General features: G+C 41.5%; 1 protein-coding gene across 1 annotated transcript in view; it reads right to left on the reverse strand.

Annotated features, from left to right (window-relative positions):
• LOC137608507 (ephrin-A5b-like) overlaps window positions 1-25970 on the reverse strand; it is a 71584-nt gene that overhangs the window by 2660 nt on the left and 42954 nt on the right. Inside the window, exon 2 of the mRNA XM_068334951.1 lies at window positions 6611-6903. Within this exon, the coding sequence (XP_068191052.1) occupies window positions 6611-6903 (293 nt within the window). The remainder of the gene's footprint in view (window positions 1-6610; window positions 6904-25970) is intronic.

Below are 25970 nucleotides of genomic sequence, written 5' to 3' on the forward strand. Positions count from 1 at the left end.
ACGTCTCTGCTATAAATACAGGTTGAAAAGTTTTATAACTCCACCTGACCTCCCTTCTCAGCCTGATCCAAATGCCCAGGATTTTACGGTGTTATATGAAACAACTCAATGTCACCGTCATATTTCCGGGTCAAATTTGGTCCAGAGGATGTCAGTGGCAAAGCCGAATTTTCTGTTTTCTGGTTATGAAAGGCTAAGACTGGTGCAATTAAAGGTCTGTTTACACAATGTTTGTATCCTAAAACTCTAACTTGCAGTTTGCAGTAAAATTAAATCCTTCACACAATGTTAGAACACTACTTTGTACATGCACACACATTGTTGTATGAAAATGTATATATTATCTTCATTCTGCTTCAGTTTGACTGTGGTTACATTGTTTTTGTGGATCTGTGTGGACAAGGATCAATTCTAAAATGTTTTCCATAACCTTTTTAATGCAAAGCAATTTTTTTTTTTTTCTGAATGTGTATACAGAACCTCGGGCGCTCTGAAGGTGTCGTCTAAATCTGTGACTCCTGACTGATCTTCTGTTGTGTCTTATCTTCGTCCAAACATATGATACTCTGACCTCTATCATTTCCTGCTGACTGTCAGCTCTCTCAAACACGCGCTTTGAGTGCATTAGGATACTTGTATACTGGGTTTGCATGCATGCATGCCTGTGTGCGGTTTCTCGACTATGTGCATCTGTGCGCAGACGTGACCATAGTTTGTCTACAGACACTCCTCTATGCTTTCACTCACACACTCCTTGTGATGGATTCTGGCCCAGCGGTGAATTCCTGATAAAAGTAAACCATGTCAGTGTTTCCACTGTCGCCGAAGCCTCTGGCTCTTATTTCAAAAGGCACTTTATCAGATAGCATGAGACTGCGAGAGCAGATACAAATCATCTTTAAAACTTCACCATGAGAGGAATATTGGAATTGAAACAGCAGAGGGAGGAAATAAATGAGGAACGGTGTCAATCATACTGCTTCTGTCTATGTCAGCGGGTATCGAGTAACTTACCTCACACCCTGATGGTGGCTGTAACAGACTGGGGAAGTCACATCTGAATTTCTGTCCCAGAATTAGTCTGGTTAAAAACGATGTCCTCTTTTTCTTTCTCATTCTGTTTCTGGTTGTCATTAGCTTTATGTTACTTCTATAAAAAGTTTACTTCTGCATACTTGAATGAGTGGCCTTTACATATCTCCTCAGATGTTCAGATTAGATAGATAGATAGATAGATAGATACTTTATTAATCCCGGAGGAAATAGGCAATTAGGATGATTATATGGTTGGATTAATACGTCAATTTATAATTTCAGCCAAGTTCCTTTCTCCCCAACGAAAGTCTCTTGTGACAAAATTGCCTAGCTTGATGTAAAACCAAAAATCATTAAGTCACTAAATCAGCGACTACTGCAGGTAGTCATTGCAAAATTACATACTGTATGTGTCACACCAAACTCCAATTAAGTCACAGCAAAAAAAGGTGTGCTTTACAGTCTAGTGCATTTTATACGTCAAGTTGCTGAGATCTTGGTTATCAGCTGCCAAATTCGCTGCTCTCTGTTGTGAAGAGGAAAGTATTAAATACATATGTAGAGGAAAAGAAAACTTGTGTACAGGTGGACTTCAACCGAAGGAATATTCCTGTGAATATTCCAATGTCTGTGGAGCCCTGCTTTCACCGACAAAAACAAAATCAAACTTCCCACATAAGCACTAGGCAATTCTACTGGCCAATCAGAAATCCACAAATGTGTGGATGCATGAGCAGGAAACAGCTGCAGCCGTCCTTCAGAAGAAAAACTTAAAAGTGTAAAACCACAGAGAAACACTAAAATATAAACTCTGAGAACGTCAAACTGCTCTGCTTTGCTTTGGTAAGCGACCATGACATGAACAGGATGACGCACATAATATTGTATGAGCTTAGCTCATGTTGTAGTATTTTAGAGTTGTTTATAGGCAGGCTGACAGCAGTTCTTGTTTATTATTTATTGATTTCAACATCATTGTAGACTTCACTTATTTTTCAGCTGATGTGTTCTATAGGATCAAAATGTTGTTTTGTTTATTAGTAAAAGCCTCCACAACTGTGAAGCATGGATATGAATGTGTCCTGGTCCTCGAGCTTCTCATTCTTCACAGATTTGGACAGATGTATCTATTCCACTGTCCATCCATCTTCCAGAAATTCTGTCTATAAAATAAAAGAACCAGTGATAGAGGGCAGCCCTACTAAAGTCCAGCATGTACCTGGAACAGGTTTGACATACGGCAATGCAAACCAAGCTCAGACTGGTCTGGCAAACTCCCACGAACCCTCGATGGAGAGTGTAGAGCTGGTTCAGTGTTGCGCGACCGGGATTAAACCCACATTGTTCCTCCTGAATCCACGGTTCAACTATAGGTCTAATCCTCCTCCCCAGTACCCTGGAATAGACTTTCCCTGGGAGGCTGAGAAGTGTGACCCCATAGTTGGAACACACGCTGCAGTCCACTTTTTCCATAGAGGGACCACCTGCCAGTCCAGAGGTACTGTCCCCGACTGCCATGCGATGTAACAGAGACGTGTAAACCAAGACAATCCCTGCACATCCAGAGACTTCCAGAGGTACTCAGAGTGAATCTTATCCACCCCCGGTGCCTTGCCACCAAGGAGTTTGGCAACCACCTCGGTGACTTCAGCTCAGGTGATGGACGAGTCCACCTCTGAGACCTCAGGCTCTGCTTCTTCTGTGTAAGACATGGTAGTGGGAGCATTATTTAGTACCCCTCCAAGGGACTCCACCCCAACAGCCCCTCTCCTACTGTCTCACCTCTTCTTTCTCATTTCTTCCATTGAGGTCAGGGTCTGGGTTTTATGTCCTCCTGCAACACAGCGGTCCTTCAACATGACTGTACCTCTAGCGCCACCTGCAACTCTAGACTCAGCTTTACTAAAGTCATCTGGTCATCGCCTCACCATTACAACTGCACCATAGCGAGGTACCTGGTCACACGCTCCAGCACATGTCCCATTTTCCATCATGTGCTGCTGGACTCGTGATTATTATTATTACACTTTGGAACAGGCACCACATACTCAGATCAGTGGATGGGCTACGATCCTGGGTCGAGTGTGAGCTTTGGTGTGAGTGTATGGTGAATTAGACAAATCCCGACATGAACACTGTGGGATCAGATGTTTTTCTTGTGATGATTGGTTTATTTTTAGGAGCAGAGCCATTTGTCTTCAGCTGGGAGAAGCTAAGAGAAAACTGCCAGGCATTGTGCTGGCGGGGTTTGTGTCATTATAGATGTAGATCTACAGTGACTTTACAGTGCAAGACCCGGACGTTTGAAGCGGAAGGGCTTTAGAGGGAGACAGTCATCTCTCTCACACAGGCAGAGTCAGACTCTCAACTGTCTCCTCTGAAAATTGGATTTCTATCCCCTGAGATTAGGATCAGGCTTCCCCTGCTCCACTGAGGCTCTACTAGAAAAACATGCTGTCGTCTGAGACCACGAGAAGTTCCTGGTGCAACCCTCGTTGTCATCCCAGTGACCTTTGGCTTTCTAGGATCCTGATCCGACACCAGGGCAGCTTTCCTTTGGATGACTGCGGACCTGCCAGATGAGCATGTCCTTAGCCATCTGCAGGTGTCATCTATTTGATGTGGTCCCACCCTCACTTCCACCCTGCCTAGGGCAAATGATGATCCCCACGGAAGACAATGGGGTGTCTGTTTTTACAGAAACAAGCAGACATGACCTACCCCCCTTCCCCTCCACCAGTGTGTCATTTGCATTGCTACTTGACAGATTCCCAGGGCATATTAAATGTTCGACACAGATATTCAGCCACGGGCTCAGCCAACATGATATTTGACACTGAAAGTGAAAGCATTATGACATGCTGTAAGCTTCCTTTAAAAATCAAAAAACAGAACCATTTCCTGCACAAATAGAGGCTCTAGAAATAAGAGAACTGACTTTTAGCAGAGACAAATTGAACTGACTAAAAGCTGGCGCACCTTAAGGCTTGTGTAGATATAAAACCAAAGATGAGCAACTGCATCCATAAACATGTAATTTGTTTCAAGAAAAGGTCAAAAGGTACAAACTTGTTAACATTCAAAAACTTTTGAGACTAAAAAATTCTAAGATACAGTTAGTGCCAATCAGGGGATCATGTTAAGGATTAAATATACACAGTATATTGGACCCAGATAATATATTTATCTACTTAATGCTTCATCCACATTAACACATAAAAAGGAGGTCAAATTACAAAGTTTAATGAATACAAATCATTATTACCCAATGTGCAGTTCTCGTCAGCACGAAGAAGTATATTTCTCTCTTTGAGCTAATTTTTCTGGTAGTGCCTTCGATAACCAGCACCAAAAGGCTACATGATGTGAATAGTGACATTAAGCAGTGACATTTTTTTTCATGATTACAAACCAGTTAAAAGTCATAAGTTGGCCAGAAATGGATAGAAATAAACACCAATGTTGCCCAGTGTCCTCTTGATGCCTTAAGTCTCGGTAAATCCCTTAAGTGGTAATAGGATAATAAGTCAACATAGTATTTTATCTTATCTCAGGTTGCCAAAACTTAAGTGAAGGCTTTTCTAAGAGTCAATGCAACAGAGTCAATGAAACAACTGTAAAAAGCAGCTTGGGCTCATTGGTACTGTCAAATTTAGAGCCATTCATCAAACCAAAACAGGATTATTATTAAGAAGAACAGATTTTTGTATCATATTCTGCCTCCACAATGACCCACAATGCAAAGACAAGTGTCAGAATCATATGAGCTACTCTGACTATCATGCTCTGGTTTTTCCCAGAGGTATATCTGCCCTTTGTTATTTCATCACAGCTTCATCCTGTGTTCAAGTGAAAAATGGGTCTTTGGTGAACAAGGATTTGATGAATGAGTCATCAACCTGAGTCAGTGAGAGAGTGAGAGAGAGAGAGAGAGAGAGAGAGAGAGAGAGAGAGAGAGAGAGAGAGAGAGAGAGAGAGAGAGAGAGAGAGAGAGAGAGAGAGAGAGAGAGAGAGAGAGAGAGAGAGAGAGAGAGAGAGAGAGAGAGAGAGAGAGAGAGAGAGGCTTGAAGCTGCTTCAAGCAATTTGGAGTCTCTCTCTTTCTTTCTCTTTCTTGGCCCCCTCGCTGTCTGTCTCTCTTTCTCTCTATCTCTGTCTCTAAGAACCATCATTAAATACTAGAAGAACATTGTTCCACCTTGCTACACAACAGCCAGCGCTAACAGAACAAAAAAAGCAGGACTCAATCAACTAATTCCCAAAGCCACAGCAAAAATATTTTGATTTGGTGGGCGACACGGTGGCACAGTGGGCAGCACTGTCGCCTCACAGCTGGAAAGTTCAGGGTTCAATTTCTTTCTGTGTGGAGTTTGTGAGCTCTCCCCGTGTTAGCTCCTCCATCATGTGATCATTACAAATTGAGAGTGTGCATGAGTGGTTGTTTGTCTTTGATGTGGCTCTGTGATACACCGGGGTCCCGCTCGGAGTGTCTCCAGCTTCTCGCCCGTCAGCTAGGATAGGTTCCAGCAACCCCCGTGACCCGCAAAAGCGGAAGAAACAGATGTATGAATGATGTATGAATGAATAAACTAATGGTCATCTGTGATTTAGATGTGTTGACAGACATGAAATCGAAAATTCCCATTGACTGATATCGAACAAAACTATTTGAAAAAGTTTGAAAAACAGAACTCTTATCAAAAACAAAAATATCTCAGTTTAACCAACTTACATGAAAAAATAATCCTGATTTACATATAACTGAAAACACCAACATCCTCTGATACTGATCACTTAAGTCAAACCATGCACTCGGAGTTTTAGGCAGCTTCTCTGGAACACCATCTCAATCTGGAGTTAAGGCTGAAAAGCTGCACTAACTCAGTGGGAGAGGTATAGAGAAAAAAATGTCCAAATACTTCCCCTACGTAGTCACAGTCTCCTTGGATTTGATGTCTTTATTATGTACTTTGTTGCAATGCCAAGATTGTGCTAGCTTTTCACCAACTCCTAGAATTCCTACTATTGATTCAAAGGTTCTTTGACCGGTGTGTGTTAAATTCCAAAAATCTACCATGGCGTGCACAGTATCTTATCCAGTCCTTCTCTTCTGGCCCTGCAGGGCAAAGACTGCACTTATGAAAACATGGCTTCCCACCTGTTTGCTTTCCTGTGTCCTCTCACAAGCAGTAGAAAGTTGAGCACAGCCAACAACAAAAGACACTTGAGACAAGACCTCAACAGAGACGCTTTCTCCCTCTGGCTCATATTTTGGATTGGCTGTCATTCCAGGGAATTGCACAACAAACCTGAACATTACTGCTTGCTTTCTGTATCATCACATTTAAATCAATCTTCCAGTGTAACTTCCAGTCTAAGTTGTATATATTTAGCCCTATTGATTCCATATCAAGTTTAACAATACCATAAGCTCCGCCACTAATTTTATTTAACTAAAGAAGCCAAGTTTGTTAGATGACAAATATGGTTTAAAAATAAGCTTCAGTAAACAGTGGTTTAGATTTTTTCACAATAACAATAAAGAGCAATAACCTTGTAAAGATAATGCGTACTCACAGATATAATAATACTCTCTACCAGGGCGAAACTCAAAGCCCAAGGAGAAAGGAGTGAAGAGCTGGAATTTCTCTGAGAACTTCAGTGGTCCATTCGGTGACAGAGGTCTGTTGCATTCCCAGCGTTTAAAGCCCTTGGCGGTGTGGTCACAGGAGCTGTAGCCATCGTAGTTTACCATGTAGAGGATGTACCGCTCAGCTCGCTCATCAGAGACTGGGCTGAAGTAGTGTGGACAGTAGACATCAAGGTAGTCATTGATGCAAACGTCAATGTGGTAATCACCCCTGTAAAACCTGAAGGACAGAGAGAACAGATATAGTTAAATACATACATAGATATTCATTATGTATATCCAGTTTAAGTATTTTGAAATGTCTTGACAGGAAAAGTGTGTGTCATATTCTGCCATTTAATATCCGTTTGGAGACTTGGTTCAGGATAGTTACCCAGTCAAAGGATTCCAGTTTAGAATCAAAGTTTAGCCCTGAAGTCAAGCCTTGAATTTCATCATTTTATGTAACATATAGAGTTTTTAATTATACATGTTGATTCCTGCTTTGTTTTGTACTCATACATGCATGCTGCAGTTTGATGTGCATTCTAATGGTTTCACACTGTTTTAATGATTGACAGGCGGCAATAGTTAAGTTTTGGTGTCATTCCCAGGATATCACATAAAGCTACTTGGCACATCCTTCTGTATCTCATATATACGAAGGGGGTACCCTTATGAGCTTGGGTGAGATGTACTTGGTTTAATGAACCTCCAATGGAAATATACAGTATATGCATCAACATGAAACATTAGAGTAACCCATTTTATTTTAAAACGTGAGAAAGTCCCAACTAAGTGTGGAGTTCATGACTCTGGAGTTCCCGTGCGAAAGGAAACAACTCAGCAAACAACAAAACTCAGCTCTCCAAAACCTAACTAGTTTTTGTGTGCAAATTCAACCATATAGTGTTCCATGTGTTGGAAGAGTGTTGACATGCTCAAGGCTGAAACAAAGTGTCAAAAGGTGACACAATGGGAAGAAAATATGTTGGCTTAATGGCACTTTGTGAACAATGCAGCTTTTTAGTTTTGCAAATGTTTACAGGAAAGAAATGCATTTACATGTTGAATAAAATCATACTACAGTACAGTAATATCTCATTGATCATGCTTACACAACTGGACTGAACTTTGAGAGTAATTATCTGTATGTCAGCAATAACACTAAAATTATTAATCTGTTACCACTGAGGTGATTATTTCACATACATACTGTACGTGCAAGAAGTTATTCCTACATACAATATATTCGATCACTAACCTTGACCTTTATTTAACCAATGAAAATGTGCTGGGTATGTATAGTCTCACTGAAGCATCCTACTTTGTTTTCTACACATTAGCATTCAGATTCCCTGAAGCAGTCATGGACTTGTTAAAGGAGTATCAAACCATAATGCTGCTTGATGCACTCTCCAAAGAGATGTGAGATCTCCCAACATCTCCAACACACAAGAGATGATACTGTGGGTATTTGAGGCCACATCTGAAGGAAAATTGCCAATTGTGGCTGGTATTGAAACACATATCAAGGCTACATCTCATCTGGTTTTCTTTATACGATATCATCATGTCAGTCTCTATTATCCTGAACCACTAGTGAGATGCACCCAAATCCCTCCTGCAACAAATTCACCTTGGTGGAAACCTCTTAGGATGCACACTAGTCAGTCCTCAGCTGTATATCAATGCTAGTGTTCAGCAGCGATGACAGCAGTAATGCTGAAATAGACTTTCTATAGCATTAGATGTCTAATGCCTTGGTTAGCTTTTGCCCTTATCAGCTTTAAGACACCCTCTCTGTAGAACAAGTTTCTTGTTGACCAAAATGACAGATTGATGTAGGAGCCTCTTGTGAACGCTCCAAGTCTGGGAAAATGAAGCCTGGGCTCACGGGCGCATGCCTAGAAACAGCCCCAAGATTTTGTACTTGGTGTTTACTGTAAACTGAGTGGACAGAAGAAAATGAAAAAAGTGCTACACCGAGATACGCCAAGTACTCATTCCTAAGGAGATTGATTGGAAACACATATTCCCATAGGCGCCGTATAAGGTTGCAATTTTGAGGCTTTTAGCTGAGAGAGATTAGGCTTGGACAGCCGGCTGGTTGTGTCTCTATAGCTGCTAATGGCCCCTGGTTCAGTATCACTGACATACTGCGGATGTCTTCAATGCTTTACCTCTGTTCATTGACAGGGCCGTTGGAGAGACAGACCAGAGACCGTGTTGGAGCATGAATCAGGAAGATGATCTGATACTGGTGAACTCTCCAAAGCACCACAGGGGTTTTACCCCAAAGCTCACTCGGACTTGCTGCCCACAGATCAGATATTGGACCTAATTCTGCTGCTCACCGAAGGAAAAGGCCCCCCAGTCAGCTGATCTGAGGCCAGGTGAGACAGGAATGGATGCAGCTGTTGTCAATGACACATACATGATGGGGCTTCGAGGGGTACGACTTAGCTTAAAGGGAGGTATACGCTTTTCTACAGGGGGTATCAGGTTGTCTTTACACAGATTGTAAATGTGGCATAGGATTAGTGGACGTCCTACTGGGTTTGCAGGACGAACATTGAGTGGATGTGTGTGTGTATGTGTCTGATAACAGAGTGTGTGGGTGTCTTATAGCATCAGCAGTCATATTATAATCTTTTTTCTCTCTAATTATAGTTCAGCCCAACATGAAACCAAAGCCCTTGTTTTCGATCCCACTGTTTTCTTTTTTCCCCTTTAGCACCAGCTGAGCAATTTGGCTCCAGGCAGACACAGCATGGTCTCCCTTAGCCTCAGTTTCAGAGCTGCTCGTTAATATTATGACTACCAGGGGTCAAGCGGCTCCGCAGTATCATGTCCTCAGCCAGAGGCACTGTGGGATAGCCTGCAATGTCCTCCTGTGTCTTTGCAAAGCTTTAAATGTTAGCATCAGCCATGCAAGGGTCAGTGTCTGTCAATCAAACCTGACCCAAGAGTAAGGCTGAGATTAGTCAGGATTAAAAAGAATTTCTATAAGGAATGCCTTTGAGAAGGAGTTGTGGGAAGATAGTTATGATCAGACACTTCCTGACTGTGTCTGGAGTGACGATAGAAGTTGTTCCTGGCATCAACAAGCACCTGAAAATGAGTCTCCAGTGACCATTTTAATCTGACTGATAGTTAGTAAATGGACTCAAGTCATCAAGATAGCTACATTGAGACAGTAGAGTCCCCTCTCAAGATATGAATGGGGACTCAGGGCACAGCTGTCAGTTGAAACCTGCATTTGAACTATTTATGTTATACTGGAAGGCAGACTAAATTCAGTCCAAGTTTCTCAACCGCAAAAAGTCAAAGTACGCAAATTATCTTATTACACTGTACAAAATATTATGTCACCCCAGGCTTCCCCATAGCAACAGAACCAAACACCATGTGCATCCTTGTTCACCTGCCACTGTTTGTTTGATGAACTTTTCACTGTTACCGTGGAACAAAGATTCTTTTTTCTTCAACCCTCTTTCTTCAACCCTCTCTTGATCACATCACTTGTTCTGGTTGCAAATGGGTCAGATATGGCCAATATGCAGAAAAGAAGCTGCTAACAACTGATGTCCAAGGTATGGTCTGCAAGCGTTTATTACAAAAGAAGATAAACTCGAACTGTAAGTGCAGGAAGAGTAATGGCAGATGATCCAGATGTTTGCCAGACGAAGGCTATAAAGAGCCTTTTGAGTGGCAGAAATGAAATATTGATAAGACTTCAAGCCATAAACATGCAGCCTGATGCAAGCCAGTTTTCTCATTGTCTCCTGGTTTATTCTTTAGAGGAGGCTATCCATAGAATTCATTCCACTGATCTCCACCCTAAGACTCTGAGACCATCACTCAGGCCCCTTCATGAGCAGTACAAGTGTGAGAAACATTTACTGCATTTAAACTTGTTGGCAACATGCACAATCTTAAGCATGAGGGTTCCTTCATTTTCATTACCAGCAAGATTTATTCATCTGTTTTCTAAATGGTTTTATTGTCCCAGGCTATTTAGTGAGTCATTAAGCCTTCACAGGGCTGATAGAGGCAATTTCAACAGTTGTTACTTTTCCTTTTGGGGTTGTTGTGAGCAGCAGGGTGCGGTAAGGCTGATTGAGGGTTCAATGGGTTTAATAGGAGGAGGCAGAAAGTGCAAAATAAATAATTTTAAAAATCAGCATATTTCAGAAATCTAGTGTCAATTATTAATATGCCATAATTACCTATTAGGAAAATAAAGCACCTAAATTTTAAATACATTTTTCTTGGGGATTAATGGCCTCTGATTGGTTGAATTACTCACAGCCAGTTGGATGGGCTTATCAATGAATCAGGAACTGGAACTCTTAACAAAGCACACATCTATGGATAATCCTTCTTTTCACTGAGCACCCCTACTTGTTTGCTTTTTTTGTACCCATTCTGTTGTGTTATTGTCAGTCTGTGGTCTGGCACAGGTCACGTATGACCGAGCCAGAAGAGAAGGAAACACACTACGTAAATGAGGACGCTAATGGGGAGGAGAGAAGAGTGGCGAGGGAAAAAAAAATACAGAAAAAGAATGTAGGTAAAAGAGGGCGTAATAGAATAAGATAAGGAGGGAAAGGTCCCCAGTAAACCTCTACTTAGATACTATGTAGTTTTAATAATCAGAAATTACAGCAAAATAAAATACAGCTAAATATGTTAAAACAAAAATGAACATCTGGAAAAAGCCTTAGAGAAAATAATGTTTCCTTTTTACACTACAGAAAAAAAGAAATTACTTTTTTATTTTGCGCACATGAAACTATAATGATAATATAAATAACTACAATCTTTTGCACACTTCATCTTGCAATACTGCTTAATGCTTCACACAGATTGGTTAGTCGACTTAAATTCTCTTTTCCTCAAGTTTTTAGGTGTAATTGAAGCCATCAAATGAAATATTTTGAATGAAAAAGAACAGAATCAGACACAAATATTTAGGTGTGGTCTGAACCTGTAGAATGTAAACCCCCTCCTGATCCCACAGAACCTTTCACAAAACAGAGTAGATATGGCACGGCTTCTGAAACACTGCTGAGTGTATGACTAAAGACAAATCGGCTTGTAAATTTAGTGTTGTGGTACTTTAGCAAATTCAGAGATCACAACAACAAAAAGAAGAGAGGAGAAGACAGACAAAGAGAAAAACCAAACATAGGAGCGTAGGAATAAGAAGTTAAACAGAAGAGGAGGGTGAGCAAAAGACGGAAGATGGTTGGGATGAACAAAATGATAAGAGGAGTGTAAAGAAAAGGAGGGTGAAACAAGAGGTGCATGAACCAAAAAAAAAAAAAAGCTGAGAAGACGGGAGGAAAGAGAAAGAAGAGCAAAGGAGGGATGGGGGAAGAAAAATGCAAACAACACATAAGGTTAGAGGAAAGTACATGGGATGAGAAGAGGAAGAAGATAAAGCCCTCTTGTTGTTTTCCTCATGAACACAGTTGGGTCAGATTGGGGGCAGCTTCCCAGGGTTATTCCACACAGAAAGAAGAAGAGGAGGATGCTTTCCACCCGCAGAAACACGCCAAGCTCCTCTCTGCCAGACACACATAGATAGTCTGCACTGAAACACACAACCCACAGACTGCTGACCTCATGTTGCTGTTATACCAAGTCCTTCTATTTCCTCCTCCTAAAAACAACAAAAACAGAAAACAGAACAGAACGCAGCATGGGAAGCCGCTGTTTCTGATCACAGCCTCTAGGGGGCACTATTTGTGGGTCTAAAAAGAGGGGCTTTCTGGCTTTGTTCATGTGACATGATGTCAACAGATGTGGTCTGTCTGTCCTGTTGCCCTTGGGGTTGGGAGGTCTCGATCGCCTTTCCTCCACCTGTCCCATCATTCATAGCTGTTCCGCCACTGGGAAGTTAAAAGCCATTATTACTTAGTTGCCTAATTATATACATACACATCTGTGGACTCACAAAAAAAAACAAAAAAAAAACAGAATGTATTTGAACGCATAATGTGTCTGCCAGGGGGCTCAATCTGACTGGGCGTTGACAGGAGAGAGATGGGAAAAATGGAGCCTGTAAAGTATAGACAGTTCTCTGTTTCTGTTTTTTTCCTGCTGGGAACAAAACCAGAGGAGGTGAATAATTGGCCTCAGATTGAAAACACATTGCCGGTTGTGGGAAGGCACCTCGGATAGTTAAAAACTAAAACAGAGGCTGCAGAGGGAGGGAGGGGAAGCTGAGACGGGAAGAATGAGAGCGGACGATCTGTTTATGGATCCTGGTGGTCCCGACTCTGCCAATCGCTAACTTCAATGCAGCTGCAGCCACAGTGTGCCAGGCTGAGTCCAGACAGAGGACGACTTATCCACAGCTTCATGTGTATTCTAATGTCTGGCTGTTTGCAAATGAGGCACTCTTTCACAGTTCTCCCCGGAAAAAAACAAAAAACAAAAATACAGATGAATGAACCACAACTTTTTCAGTAAGTTTGAGAATTTTTTTTTAAAAAGATGCCAAAAATCTCAACATGTTGTCGAAACACAAGTCTTCTCGGTAAGACTTTATTTTTCCAAGTTTATAGCCTCTGAAGGACTTGTGTTACTTGAAAACAACACTGTGATTTCATTTTACTGTTATGGAAAACTGAAGGGAAAGTTGCTTTCAAGAATTCACTCAGAACAGAAAATAAAAAGAATTTCTGGGATACATTTAACTAAGAAACCTCCACTGAACTAAAGGAAATAAGAATTATGAGATGCACATTTTAAAGCGTTTACAAAGTGTGTGTGGATTTTCATTGAAATATATCTAGTGGTACAACTTGTGGACAGAATATAGCTCCATGAGATGACACAGATGGACAGACAGCAGTAACTCCATACGACCCCAGTGGGCACCAAGAGAATGGCCAAAGCCTTCTGGGGCTGAGGGGATACTCCTAAAAGCTGTTCTATGCCATATTTCTCATAACTCAGCTCAATCACTTCTTTAATTAGATCCCCTCTGCCACTTCATGCATGTTAGTGTCATCATTTCTGATTTACTATGCAGAAAAGATCTCAAAGTTGACCCTGATGACATCACTGGAACATAAAGTGGACTGATTGTAAATTCTCTCTCTCTCTCTGGTGACATGGAGACAAAAGCCTCTGTTTTCAGTTTGATAAATGTTAAAAAGATAGATGTTTCATTTGTCCAGGACAAACAGCAGTTTTGAAAGTCCTATTATTGTTTGATTTTGAAATGTGAATGCCTTTTTGAATGAATCTTTCGGATTTTGTGTTAACGTGATTATCTTGTAATTGGGCTTTAGTGAATAAACATAACATTAAAAATCTAAATCAATCCTCTTTCTCCCTCCTTCTCTCTCTCTCTCTCTCTCTCTCCCTCTCTCTCTCTCTCTCTAGTAAATATGCATATATAATTGTGTGTGTGTATATACACACAAACACACACACACACACACACACACACACACTCACACACACACACACACACACACATACAGTAAATATATATATACATCATTGTGAAAAAAAAATTCACATTCATCTAAATGACAATAAAACTCAAACTGCCAGCATTTTGCATGAAAAAGCCTGCTTCATTTCTAATTATAAAATAACTCAGCCTTGGTTCCTATCGGACTGATGCTATCAGCTGATCATTAGGCATATTTTGCAATAAAAAGGGGAAAATTATTGAATGGTGTCATTTATTCCTGACTGATGAGACGACAGGGTCTCTGTCTGTCTCACATGGATGAGGCAGGTTAATTACTGACAATGCTATTCTTGGGTCAAGGAGGTCAAAGCAGCAACAGCAGCATGGGTTTAGTGTCAGTCAGCGCAAACACACACACACACACACACACACACACACACACAAACACACACACACACACGTACACAGCAGGTCTCCATCATTCAGTCAGTGTAAAACCCCAAGGGGCCGACAGAGCGGCTAATAAACCCCCTCTGCGCCGGTGCTGGTGGTGCTGGTTGCCATGACACCTCTTCACAACAACACCCTGTTTTTGTCTGCAGAATCGGCTTTCTGTACAAACTCTTAGCGCATTAAGGTTCAGGTGTGTTCATGTAGGCAGGTGTACATGTGGATCCAGAGAGAACCCTGTGTGTTCACCTCATGCCACATAACTGCAGGAGGCTCTGTTAAAATAGCCTCGCTTGAATGTCACGTCAGCACCTGCTGAACTAAATGCTGCAGATCACAGCATGCACACCGTTAAAGAACGGCTTTGTCCGTTAACATAATGTTGCTGCAGAACATACAGAGCCAGTGAAACCTGTGAAAGGAGCTGAACATCCCTCAGTGAGGAACTGCAGATGAGCTGCTCCCGCCTGATATTGATCTGACACCTTAGACTCTGAGCTGAGGTCAGGGGTTAGTGACAGCCCCATTATTCAGCAGCAGAGCAGTGTTTGGTCAGTGCCTGGGCCCAGGTGACAGACTGACCTCGCTGTCGTCCATCTTCAAGGCTGCTGAGGGATGGAAGGTGAAGTTTAAAAAGTCACTTAAAAAAGACTCAATTCTCCGTGAAATAGTTCATTCTTCAACCACTTCTGCAATTTCAGACTGTATTCTTTGTCTCTCCTCCAACCAGAGAAGGAGCGATCACAAAAAACAACCTAAATTCCTATTCATGTGTTTAATTTTATTTGAAAGTAGGAATTGAAGAAATAGCCTAAATATATTTTTCCAATTGATTTTCTTTTTGTGTGTGTGTGTGTGTATATATATATATATATATATATGGTATATATATGGTATATATATATGGTATATATGGTATATATGGTATATATGGTGTGTATATGTATATATATATATATATATATATATATATATATATATATAAATTATAGGCAACTTTTGGTCACATTTGGTTCCATCTGCACTCATAATGAAATCAGCACTTCTACATGGTGTGCTTGTCTGGATCCGGTGCTATCAGCAGACACGCCTGTGCTTCTTCATGTCCTACATTACCCATATACGTGGTTCACATACATGCAGTCCCTGCAAACAGGAGGTGTGGATCATGCATCTGCAACATGAGATCAAGCCACTCTCTCTAAAAGAAGTGTGATAATAGTCCAAACTGAAATGCAGCCACTGTGACTATTTGTGAGGGATGGAGGAGAAAGGAGGTGCTCTGTGGTACTTCAGGTTTGCATTGATGGTATAATTGTTCACAGATCAAAGATAAAGCAAAACAATGAAATACCCGCTGTTTATGTGTAAGCTTTGGTTTGGAATATGATGTCCATTAGTCAGACAGCTGCACTCAAAAAACCAGAATCTAGGTGGGGGGTTTGTACTGAACAACCCAGCATGGCCTCACCTGCCGTCATGAAAGAAAAAATGGAAGATGGAATAAATAAATTAAATGCTAATATTTATCCAGCGATGTGTATCATAAACTTATTTTCCATTTAACGTCACAAATTTTAGGTTATTTTTACTCAAAATCACTGAATTTTCACATTTTCCGCTGAAATATGGAGCAGAGAGTGAAGCAACAGCAAGCCGAGCCTCACCATTGATTGCACAATAGCTCAGATAGCTGTGCTGGTAGGCTATACAGTGAGACCGTAATGTTATCAATCTATATGTCGCTGGTAAAATTTTCAAACACGTTTGCTCTATAAACATATAACATACTACACATCTCACGAAGAACTAGATGTTTGTCTTTTTCATTTCAAGTGATCCTAATCACATTTATCAAAATTAAACAAATGAAAATTTGATCCTGTAATTTTATTATTTTAATCAGCTGTGTATCTTGCCATGTTTCAAGGTTTTGAACAAGTGTTATACTGGTGTGTGGTCACAGCGTGCACATCTGATGTTGCTCACAGTGGTCCTCAGTGCACTGAGGAAACTTGTGTGTTTGCCCAGACACATGAAAAATTAGAGGGAACATTGCACCTACGAGTGACAAAATATTTTTTAACCCTTTCATGGCCCACGAGTGTTTGCAGTTTCAGAAGAGGACTTTAAATTTAGAGAATCACTATTCAAATTAACAGTTACTATACAAAGTTGTATAGTTCTATAATACCAGTAGAATTTGCTCCAGAGAATCAGTATTACTGTTAAAAGTCTTTAAAACATCAGAATCATATATTTGTATTAGATGCTGCACATGCATGCAGGTCTAGGTAGCAGAAGTTGAAGGAAAGCCCCACCTGAAGTATGCTTGACTAACGTGGCCCCGATTCTCTTTCTGCAAGGCTAAGAATCAGACCTCTGACCTCCCTCCCCGGGGGTGATCTGAGCCCCCTGCACTGCCCTATCACTTTACTGCACCCTAGGGACCCGCCCCTGCCCTCCCAAGGCCCAACACACTCTGAACCCACAACCAGAGTGAGGGGGTGGCGTGGCAGAGAGGGACCCGCCACGTCTGGACTCAATCACTCGCTCATGACAAGCCTGCAAAGCTCTCACACACACCTCCACTGCATGCACTCACACCCCAACACCAGCACTTATCCACCAGTGAGGTCTCACACACATCAAAGTGCGGTGGAGCTGACTGGGCTGAGTAATAGGCGTTCTGCAGGGAGATGTGAAATGCTAAAAACTCAGGCTTGGATTTGTTGTGTTCATGGTTTGGAGAAGAGAGGAGGAGAGAGAAAAAGGGTGAGAGAGGATTACATCAGGGTTTAAAAGAGAAGGGGGTAGAAGTGGCACAGTGAAAGATTGACTATTGGGAGAAATGTGAAAGAAGAAGCCAAGATGATGTGAGAAAATGTAAGGGATTTGAAAGAAGGGAGTGGGAAAGAGCACATGTTTGATTTAAAAGTCCCAAAGGTCCTGTACTACAGCTAGGAGGTCTGTGTGTGGGTGATTGTGTGACTGAGTGTGAGAGAGTGTGTGTTTGTGTGCTCCTCAGACATTATATTTATTGCCCAATATCACTGGCCAACATCAGTTGCTTCCGACCTAACAGAACCTCTTGAGTGAAACTCCTCAGAGCAAATAAGGCTGACAGATTGTCACTGGAGTACAACCCTCCAGCAAGGCTGCATAGATGTCACGCTTCAAATCACGTCAAACATTAATTAATTACATAATCCCCGGTGCACTTGTGTCGCACCTGGGGTGCACCCTGGCTCACAGCCAAAGTCTGATGGGATAGGCTACCACGCGACTCGCAACAGCGGAAGAAATGGGTATTGAAATAAATGAATGAATAAATATTTATATAATGTGAAATTGTGAGATAAAAAACTTTGGATCCTGGTTGAGGATCGCATTGAGAGCCACATTTCTATGTGGAACCAGCTGAACTTGAATCGACTTGATTCCACTCTTGAGTCGACATGACTGTGCTTCTATATTAGGTGGTTTTCTGTAGGTTTTTTTCCATTAGATAACACTACCGCCTGTAGTACTGATGGGTAGGAGTTGCCAGGCAAAACTCTGCCACCCGTTACAGTCTCATCAGCTGTCTAATATGGAAACGACTGCATCTCCTCAATAAATTGGCTGCAATAAAAAAGTTTTGCGTACTTAAGTTTGAAAATGATGGTCGTTGATTTGCGCTGTGTGGAATATTCCATGCGGGTATTGATGACACAGAAACAATTCTCTCTGGCCAATGGATCAATGGCCTAAAATGTTTTGCCTGACGATGAAGCACCTGCTAAGCTTTTCTGGAGATGCAATGTAGCTGTTTTTTGTTAACTTTCCATTAGGTAGACCTAGCATGTAGTAAAACCAGGAAGGATGAGAAGAGTCCCATAACAATGGGCCGTTAACACTTAGTGAAAACTCGGCTTATGGGTGTCCTTCAAATTCTGGCCAGCAGATGACCTGGAGCTCCTCTCTTTCTTGCAACAATTCTTATAATATATGTGGGGTTAGGACGAGTGGTGATTGACACTTCCTGCCAGGAAACTCGAGCTGAGATCGTTTCTCAATCTAATTAAAGATGTGGTGAATCTCCAGTGTGAAACCTCCTCTCACCCTCTGAGGGTACAGTTGAATGAATAAATTGTTTCCTGATTGAACTCTGTTCACCGAATCTCTACTGTTATAAAGAAAAAATTGTATGAAAACCATGTTGTGTTGTTTTTGGAATTTTCATTACCAGCCACCACTGAGCCGCACTGAGTCAACAGAGCGCTGAAGCTGAATCATTTGACATAAGGCCTCTTTTACAGGGCTGCCTGTTGCTCCTTTATGGTTTGTTGGGGGTTTTTTTTTGGGGGGGGGCATTGTTTTTCTTCTTTTGAGGAAGTAACAACACTGCATTGACAGTGGAATAAAAGGAGTGGTTGGTGAGGCGGTAAGGCATTAGAATTTTGACAAAACGTGTGTAACCCACGAACGAGCATAATGTTTAAAAGCAGCTTACAGAAGTTTACCGCTAACTTGAAAATCCACTTGAAATGTCTCTGAATTGGGGAGACAGCAGGAGCTGAGGGAAGGTCAACCGTTGTTGGTTCATGGTTTACAAAGATGTAAACACTGACAAAGTTACAACTCTTTTTTGCTTGAGAATGAAATAAAGAAAATCTCATGCTGAGGAGAAATAGTTTCAAAGCTCTGAAGCTAAAGAAATAACTGAAGTCAGCTGATGAAAGTTAAATTTTAATACAGTGATACCTTGAGATTAGAGTTTAATTCATTCCATGACTGGGTATGTAAGTCAAAAGTCATTTCAATCCATACCAGCCTTATAAAAAAGGCCAAGACCTCTCTAAAATAAGAAAAAAAACTATCAACCAATAGACATGCTTACACACAAGCGACATCTTTACTTCGTGGACAACATGAGGGAAAGAATGAGATGCAGTCTCAGTTGATATTGTATCTATCCGCCAAGTAGCTGCAGTGCCTCGAAGTACAGCTTGTATCTCAGATATTTGCTCATATGTTGAACAAAAATATGGAAAAAGTGATGGTGTGTAACTAAAAAAAATCGTACGTTAAGACCCTTGCGTGTCAAGACACTAATGTACAGACATTTACAAAAATATGTATAAAAATACCATTTTCAGTTCCAGTTTGTTTTCCAATCACATTTTCAGTTTGATGTTAGTTTTTTAAAAGTGAATGCCGATACCACAGCTGGTTTCATGAGGTTGCACCATTTCAATGAGCTTGTTTCCAGGGGTCTGAAGTGAATACCAGCTTTGCGTCATATTGCTTGTATGAACATCCATCCATCCATTTCCTTGAAGATGAGACAAATTGTAAACTAAAATGAACTCAGTTTATTGGTTTAACATGATGATACAGTTCAAACATAAAGCTACAGAATTAAGATAATTAAATATGATATCACAATAAACATGCATAAAACATAATGCTCCAAATCTACTAAAATAACTGCTCGCTATCCACGGTGATAGCAGGACAAACACTTAGGCAGCACAGCTCTGTCCTCTTTGCATCCCGCAGCAGGCCCAGGAAAAACAGCACATGTAACATCATGTAAGCGGCTAAACATAGACAAGCTCCCCAAATGCCCCACATGCCAGCGTCGAGCTGAACCACCTGGTCTGCTCAATCTGCCCCTGCAGGGCCCCCATCCACCCCTCACTCCTTCCCCTTGACACTGAATGTCTGTCAAAGTCTCGTCCATCACCCGGCAAACAGGAGACTATCTCAGATCTACACATGCCACCTTAAGAGAGGCCCGGCTCAGATTCACACGCCGCCTTTAGAAGTCTGCAGGCTCAGATTCAAAAGCTCCACCTTAAGCAGCAGTATTTCATATTCACACCCGCTGTAGCATTCCAGTGTCAGCGCTGGAGGAGGCCATCTTCCTCATTCACATTTTCAGCACGGTGCAAGGTGTACAGTGAGTGAGGTAAACGCCTGTCCTCTGGGACCTCCAACGGGCCAATTTCAATGCATATAAAATGGTTTCCTACTGCTATTGAGCATTAATGGGTCTGGGGGGGTGCCCAAAATTTCAAGCATGTGTGAATAAATACAGGACGTGCCAAGACACACATTATGTACATGCAGTTGTCTGAAAGGATCCTCACTCTGATCTTTGAATTTTTTTCACCATCAACAAACTCATTCAAGAAAGCAGGGCCTCCAACCAGACTGATTATTTCATTCAATGTCATGAGATATTTTTTACAGGGTGCTCTGAGCCATAATGGCATGTTACCGTACACTGAATGTACAAATTAAAACATGACAAACTTGCAACTAATTACAGCTTTAATCCAGGTCTCTGAAATAAAACCTAAGTGCATCAATCGGACTATCTGGAAGTGTAAAAGGCAGTTTGGGGTGAACTATGTGTACCTGTAGCAGCGTGTCACCAAAAGAAAAACATCCCAAAATGAATGAGACGATACACCCACATATAAATCCCTCTGCCCACGTGTATGAGCACATTTTATTCTTTACAAAAGGCCAAAGAGGAAAGCACAAATCTAGCTCTGGACAAAGAGCATCAGTTTGACAGGATGGACTGGCCAAAAATAATATCACCCGCTGCTATCACACAGCTGATCAGCATTAAACCAAGCTGAGCCCACTCACAGACAGAAACACACTCATCAAATGTCAGGACAAACTCCTACCCATCAAACATCACGGAGGCGTTCTACTAAGTTTTGAAACGCCATGTGTCTTTCCAGTCTCTGAACTTCACTACTGACCCAAGATCAGCTATCGGTGCATTCTTCTGCACGACAGCATCACCTTGGCTGAGTCCAAGCCAGTTGTGAAATCACTAGATAGGAACCACATGTCAGCAGCTGCATGTCAGTTTGAGGAAGGATTTACTGCTTTGCTGTGATGATGGAGAGGCCCATAAAGGAGAGATCGAGCCGCTGTTGATAGATCACCTCACCGCAGGCCAGTTTCCATTTGTCTAAGAACACAAGGAGGTGGCTTTTCTCCTCCACACCTCACCGATAGGACGGAGATATGAGACGCATGTGTATCTATTTTCTGACAATTCCAGCATCTGAAATGTCCTTCTCTCTGTTAGCCAGAATGAAATGTGGCTTTTTACACCTATAAACCTGGCTTCAATTCAACATTTCGCATACACCATAGCCTCCCCTCTGCCCATCATTATAGCAAGGTTTCTGACAGCAGACTGCAGTGATTAGCCCCAGCCGCTGAACCATGGGCCACCTCATTTAACAAACCACTTGATGTAATTGTTATTGGAGCAAAGATACTAGCCTGCTGTTCAGACTGCAACACAAAACACTTCTGTCCGTCTCACTGTGGCGGTTGCTGACGACACTGTCATCGTACATCCTCCTTTATGTGTCGGAAGAAAAAGAAATTATGATCTGGCAAATGCAGCAGCGCTCTAATAGCAATGAGATATATAAATGGAGGCCAGTTAAAGACACCATCTGTTCAGTTAAATACATAGAGCAAGAGATATAGAAGTTATTTGCGACCTTGGGATTTTTTCAAATAGGCATCATTTAAAAAGCTTAAAAAGTTTTGAAACTTTTTTTTTGACAGTTAGACTACAGTACATAGAATGGTCTTTTCCAAGGCATTTAAATCAATAAATGATCAAATCCAGCGATCTATCCATTTTCTGTAACCATTTATTATTTGTTTGCAGAGCTGTGGTTTCAGATGGAGACTATCTCAGCTTAGAGAGGTGAGGCGGCATACAACTGGACAATAAAGGGCCACATAGAAAGATTAACAACCATTTAAAAAAAATTTTTTTTAATTTTATTTATTTATTTATTTAAATTCATTACACTCAACACTAATTACACTCAAAATCACAAATGTTAAATGTTTCTATGGTGAAGAAAGCTAAAGAACCCAAACTCTCGCAAAGGAAGAAGATGTAAACTCCACAAAGAAGGACCTTCGGCCGGGTGTATAGCCCAGAACCTTCTTGCTGTGAGGCAACAATGCGAACTGCTATGAAGAGTGGCAAACCATTTCCACAATTTTGTTTACAATATGGTGCTTGTCTCAAGCTGAAAAAATTAGAAACACGCATATTTTTACAGATCAACATGAAAAAAACTAACAGCTTTGGTGGTGACTTACAACCACGTTTATGGGACAGATTTGTCATTCTGAGCTGATCTGAAGACTGGAAACAGCTGAATTTAATGTGATTTGAAGCTGAATGAAGAAACAAACTGGCACCAACACACGGTGGTTTCAGAGGAAATTATACTAAACATGATTCAAAAGACAACAGCTGCTGGTGCCAGGAATTTGGGCAAAGAAGCGTAAATGTTGTCGACCGTTTTAAGTCATATCCTTTCAAAATATGACACAACTATTTCTGTCAAATCACAGATTGACTTACGACGAAGTTTATATTGTCAATTTACAAATTTATGAAATTTCTTGACTGAAGTTCAGACAACAAATACAGGTATTTAACTGTATGTGTAAAAACAATTGTAGTCTTGTATCATATTATGTATGTATGTTTGTGCGTATGTATTAATTTCTGAAAATAACAAACAGTATTTGCTTGTGTAAACTTGACCCAATCATTAAAAATCAATCAATGCTGAAGGGTTAGTTGTGCATTTTACGGCTAAAGCTCCAGGCAAAAAAGAAGAAGATAAACTTTATTAATCCCCTTAATGGGAAATTACTCTTTTCACTCTATACATTACTTTTTTTGTGTTAATGCAAGATATATTTGCGCAGGCCCCTGAAACATACAAGGATGGATGGATGGCGCCTTGCTCAAGGGTGCCTCGGCAGTGGAGCTGACACCTCCCACAGTCAGCTCACACTCCGACATCGGATGTCTGGTGGGAGTGGGAATTGAACCACTGATGTCCGGGCGATGTCTGGTTGGAAGACGTCCGCTCCACCGCTGAGCCACTGCCGCCCCAACTGAACTGCAAACTGAATCAACATGAAATAACCCCAGCACCCCCCTCCCCCCATTGTGAACACACCGCCAACGACAACAGTCTGCGCTAACCTCTAGCATGGGAAGGAAAAGCAAACAAAAACCAGCGCTTGCCTGACATTTTTAGAATACTCTCCCAGTTTTTCTATTGGGACCAGCAATTTTCAGATGGACAAAAAATTTGTTCAAATGTTTGTATTTTGTATTTTGTTCGACAGGAGCTTTCTGTGAAATCTCCTGTCTCCAGCCACTTGCTGGCCAATCGGAGTCAACCATCTCGCTAATGGACTCCGCTGCTATTTATCAGGCTCAATTGGCCGAAAAGTATCAACCGAGTGGGACAGGCTGCCAAAAGTAGGGCTGCAGGCGCTCACTGAGGACTCAAGACTGGCCGATATCCAACCATCAGCCTGGTGTAAAAGCATCCTGAAATTCACTGGGCAGTCGTACGATTATCTAGCTGTGTATTTGACACACCCTCATTTCAACATTCAATTCAAATTCCTAGCAGACCCACATCCCGCCTGCTGCTCCTGTTTCACTTGGATGTACTCTGTCAAAGATACTCTAAAAGTTCTGTTTCATTTGAACTTTAATGACTTTGCACAAGCTTTGTGGTGGACAGCGGGTCACAGAAGAGACGATAAAATATTATCAGAAAATACGAAAAAGCAACAATCCAAAATGAAAGATTTAAAAAAGAAAACATGGAAGGGAAAGAGCTCAAGCAAGGATAGAAACAAGTTCAGTGGGAGTCAGACGAAACAGTGGGGTGGAGGGGTGGATAAATATACTCCCCTTAACTGAATGACAGGCATTCTCATCTCTCATCTACCCCCTGGGGAGACCCGAGTTGGAGCAGGGCTGGACCTGCCATCTTAACCCTTCCTCTCCGCTCATTTTACACCCCTGTCCCTCACTTCCCCACTCAGTCTGCACATTTTCCACTGGAGCTCGGGGCTGCCATCTTAACCCCCGCATCTCTAATCGTTTTAATACAGCCCCCAGAGCCCCTCTCTTCCTCCCCCTCACTGTCCTTTCGCTGCCATTACGAACCTCTCTCTCCCAACCTAAATGGCATGTGACTGCCATTATCGCCTTGTGGAAAGAGCGGCGTCATCATGTGTGCCATCATTTTCATCCATTACCATTAAAAATGTTGTAAAAAGATACGACCACTCACAGCATCTTCAAATAATGGACTGTAGGCACATGGTTGGACTGTAGCTGCTCACCAGCATCAGCAGACCCTGTCATTACTTTTTATGACTTTGAGTACTTTGGCCTTTAATGTACATTCTTCCTGCCCTTCATTGTTCAAACTTGAAAAGGGAGGGCCAATTAGCAATGGGAGAGGCCATTTGGTTATCAAAACAGCCGCAGAGTCGATCTCTGCATCAATTAGCAAAGCTCTTTTTTATAGCCGAGTCCATGCCAACGTTATTTGACCAGGGCGTGGCGGCAATCCAATAAACTGGTGATCATGTTTCAGTCGAATCCCATCATGATGGAGCGCTGGTGTTGACTTGTCATGATGCACAGTTCTCTCGCAGAATCAATACGAACAGGAAAGAAGCACTGATTAAGGGTGCGTTCAAGTGTTTATTGTGTTTGTTTCAATCTTCTGCTGGAAGATGGGATACCGCTGTTGTACAGCATTCATTAAATCCTGCACCAAGAAAAAAATAAAGTCACTGCTCATCTGTAAAAATGACTCTCTCTACAGGAACTTGGAGATGTGGAGCGTTGGACGGATCCATTGATCGATCGACAGCTGGTTGCCAAACTACAGGTATAATGACAATAGTAACTTTGATCTTTTTTTTCTTCAGGCGGAAGCTTGGTGGACAAAAGAAGCAGTTTGAAAATGTATTTCTGAGGTCTCAAGGTCATCTCCTGAAGAAGAATTTCATATGTTTTACATGAATTGACGGCAACAATTATCTTTAAAATAAAGAGTACACTCAAAGTTTCTGTGACGTTTTTTTGATGATAATGCCTGTAGTTTAAACATATTAAAACAGTTCAAACTAAACCCAAACCCTCTATATTAATGGGTGGGGGAATAAACTTTATCTATGAGGTCAAAAGCAGAAAGGTTGTAACTGTTCCGTCCCGAAGAGTTAAAGGATCAGGATGGATTGTTTCTAAGGTCAATAAATCAGTTCCGAAAATTTTATGTAAACCTGTTAAAAAAATAAAAATAAATAAATAAAACTTACTGTTTTGAAACCGACTTTTTCCATTACTGCATTTGCATTGATTAAAGCTTCGCTGCTCATTTTTCAAATGCTAAATCAGTTTAGCGCAGAGAGTTAAGATATCATCTTGCACATTCAAACGGTCCCATCAGAGAGCCGGGCCATCGGAGCTGAGGGGAGGCCTCGGTTTAACACCTACAGGTTACAGAGTGCACCTTTCCTCTGTCATTAGGTGC

The sequence above is a fragment of the Antennarius striatus genome, chromosome 15 (genome assembly GCF_040054535.1).
Source record: "Antennarius striatus isolate MH-2024 chromosome 15, ASM4005453v1, whole genome shotgun sequence".
Lineage (NCBI taxonomy): Eukaryota > Metazoa > Chordata > Actinopteri > Lophiiformes > Antennariidae > Antennarius > Antennarius striatus.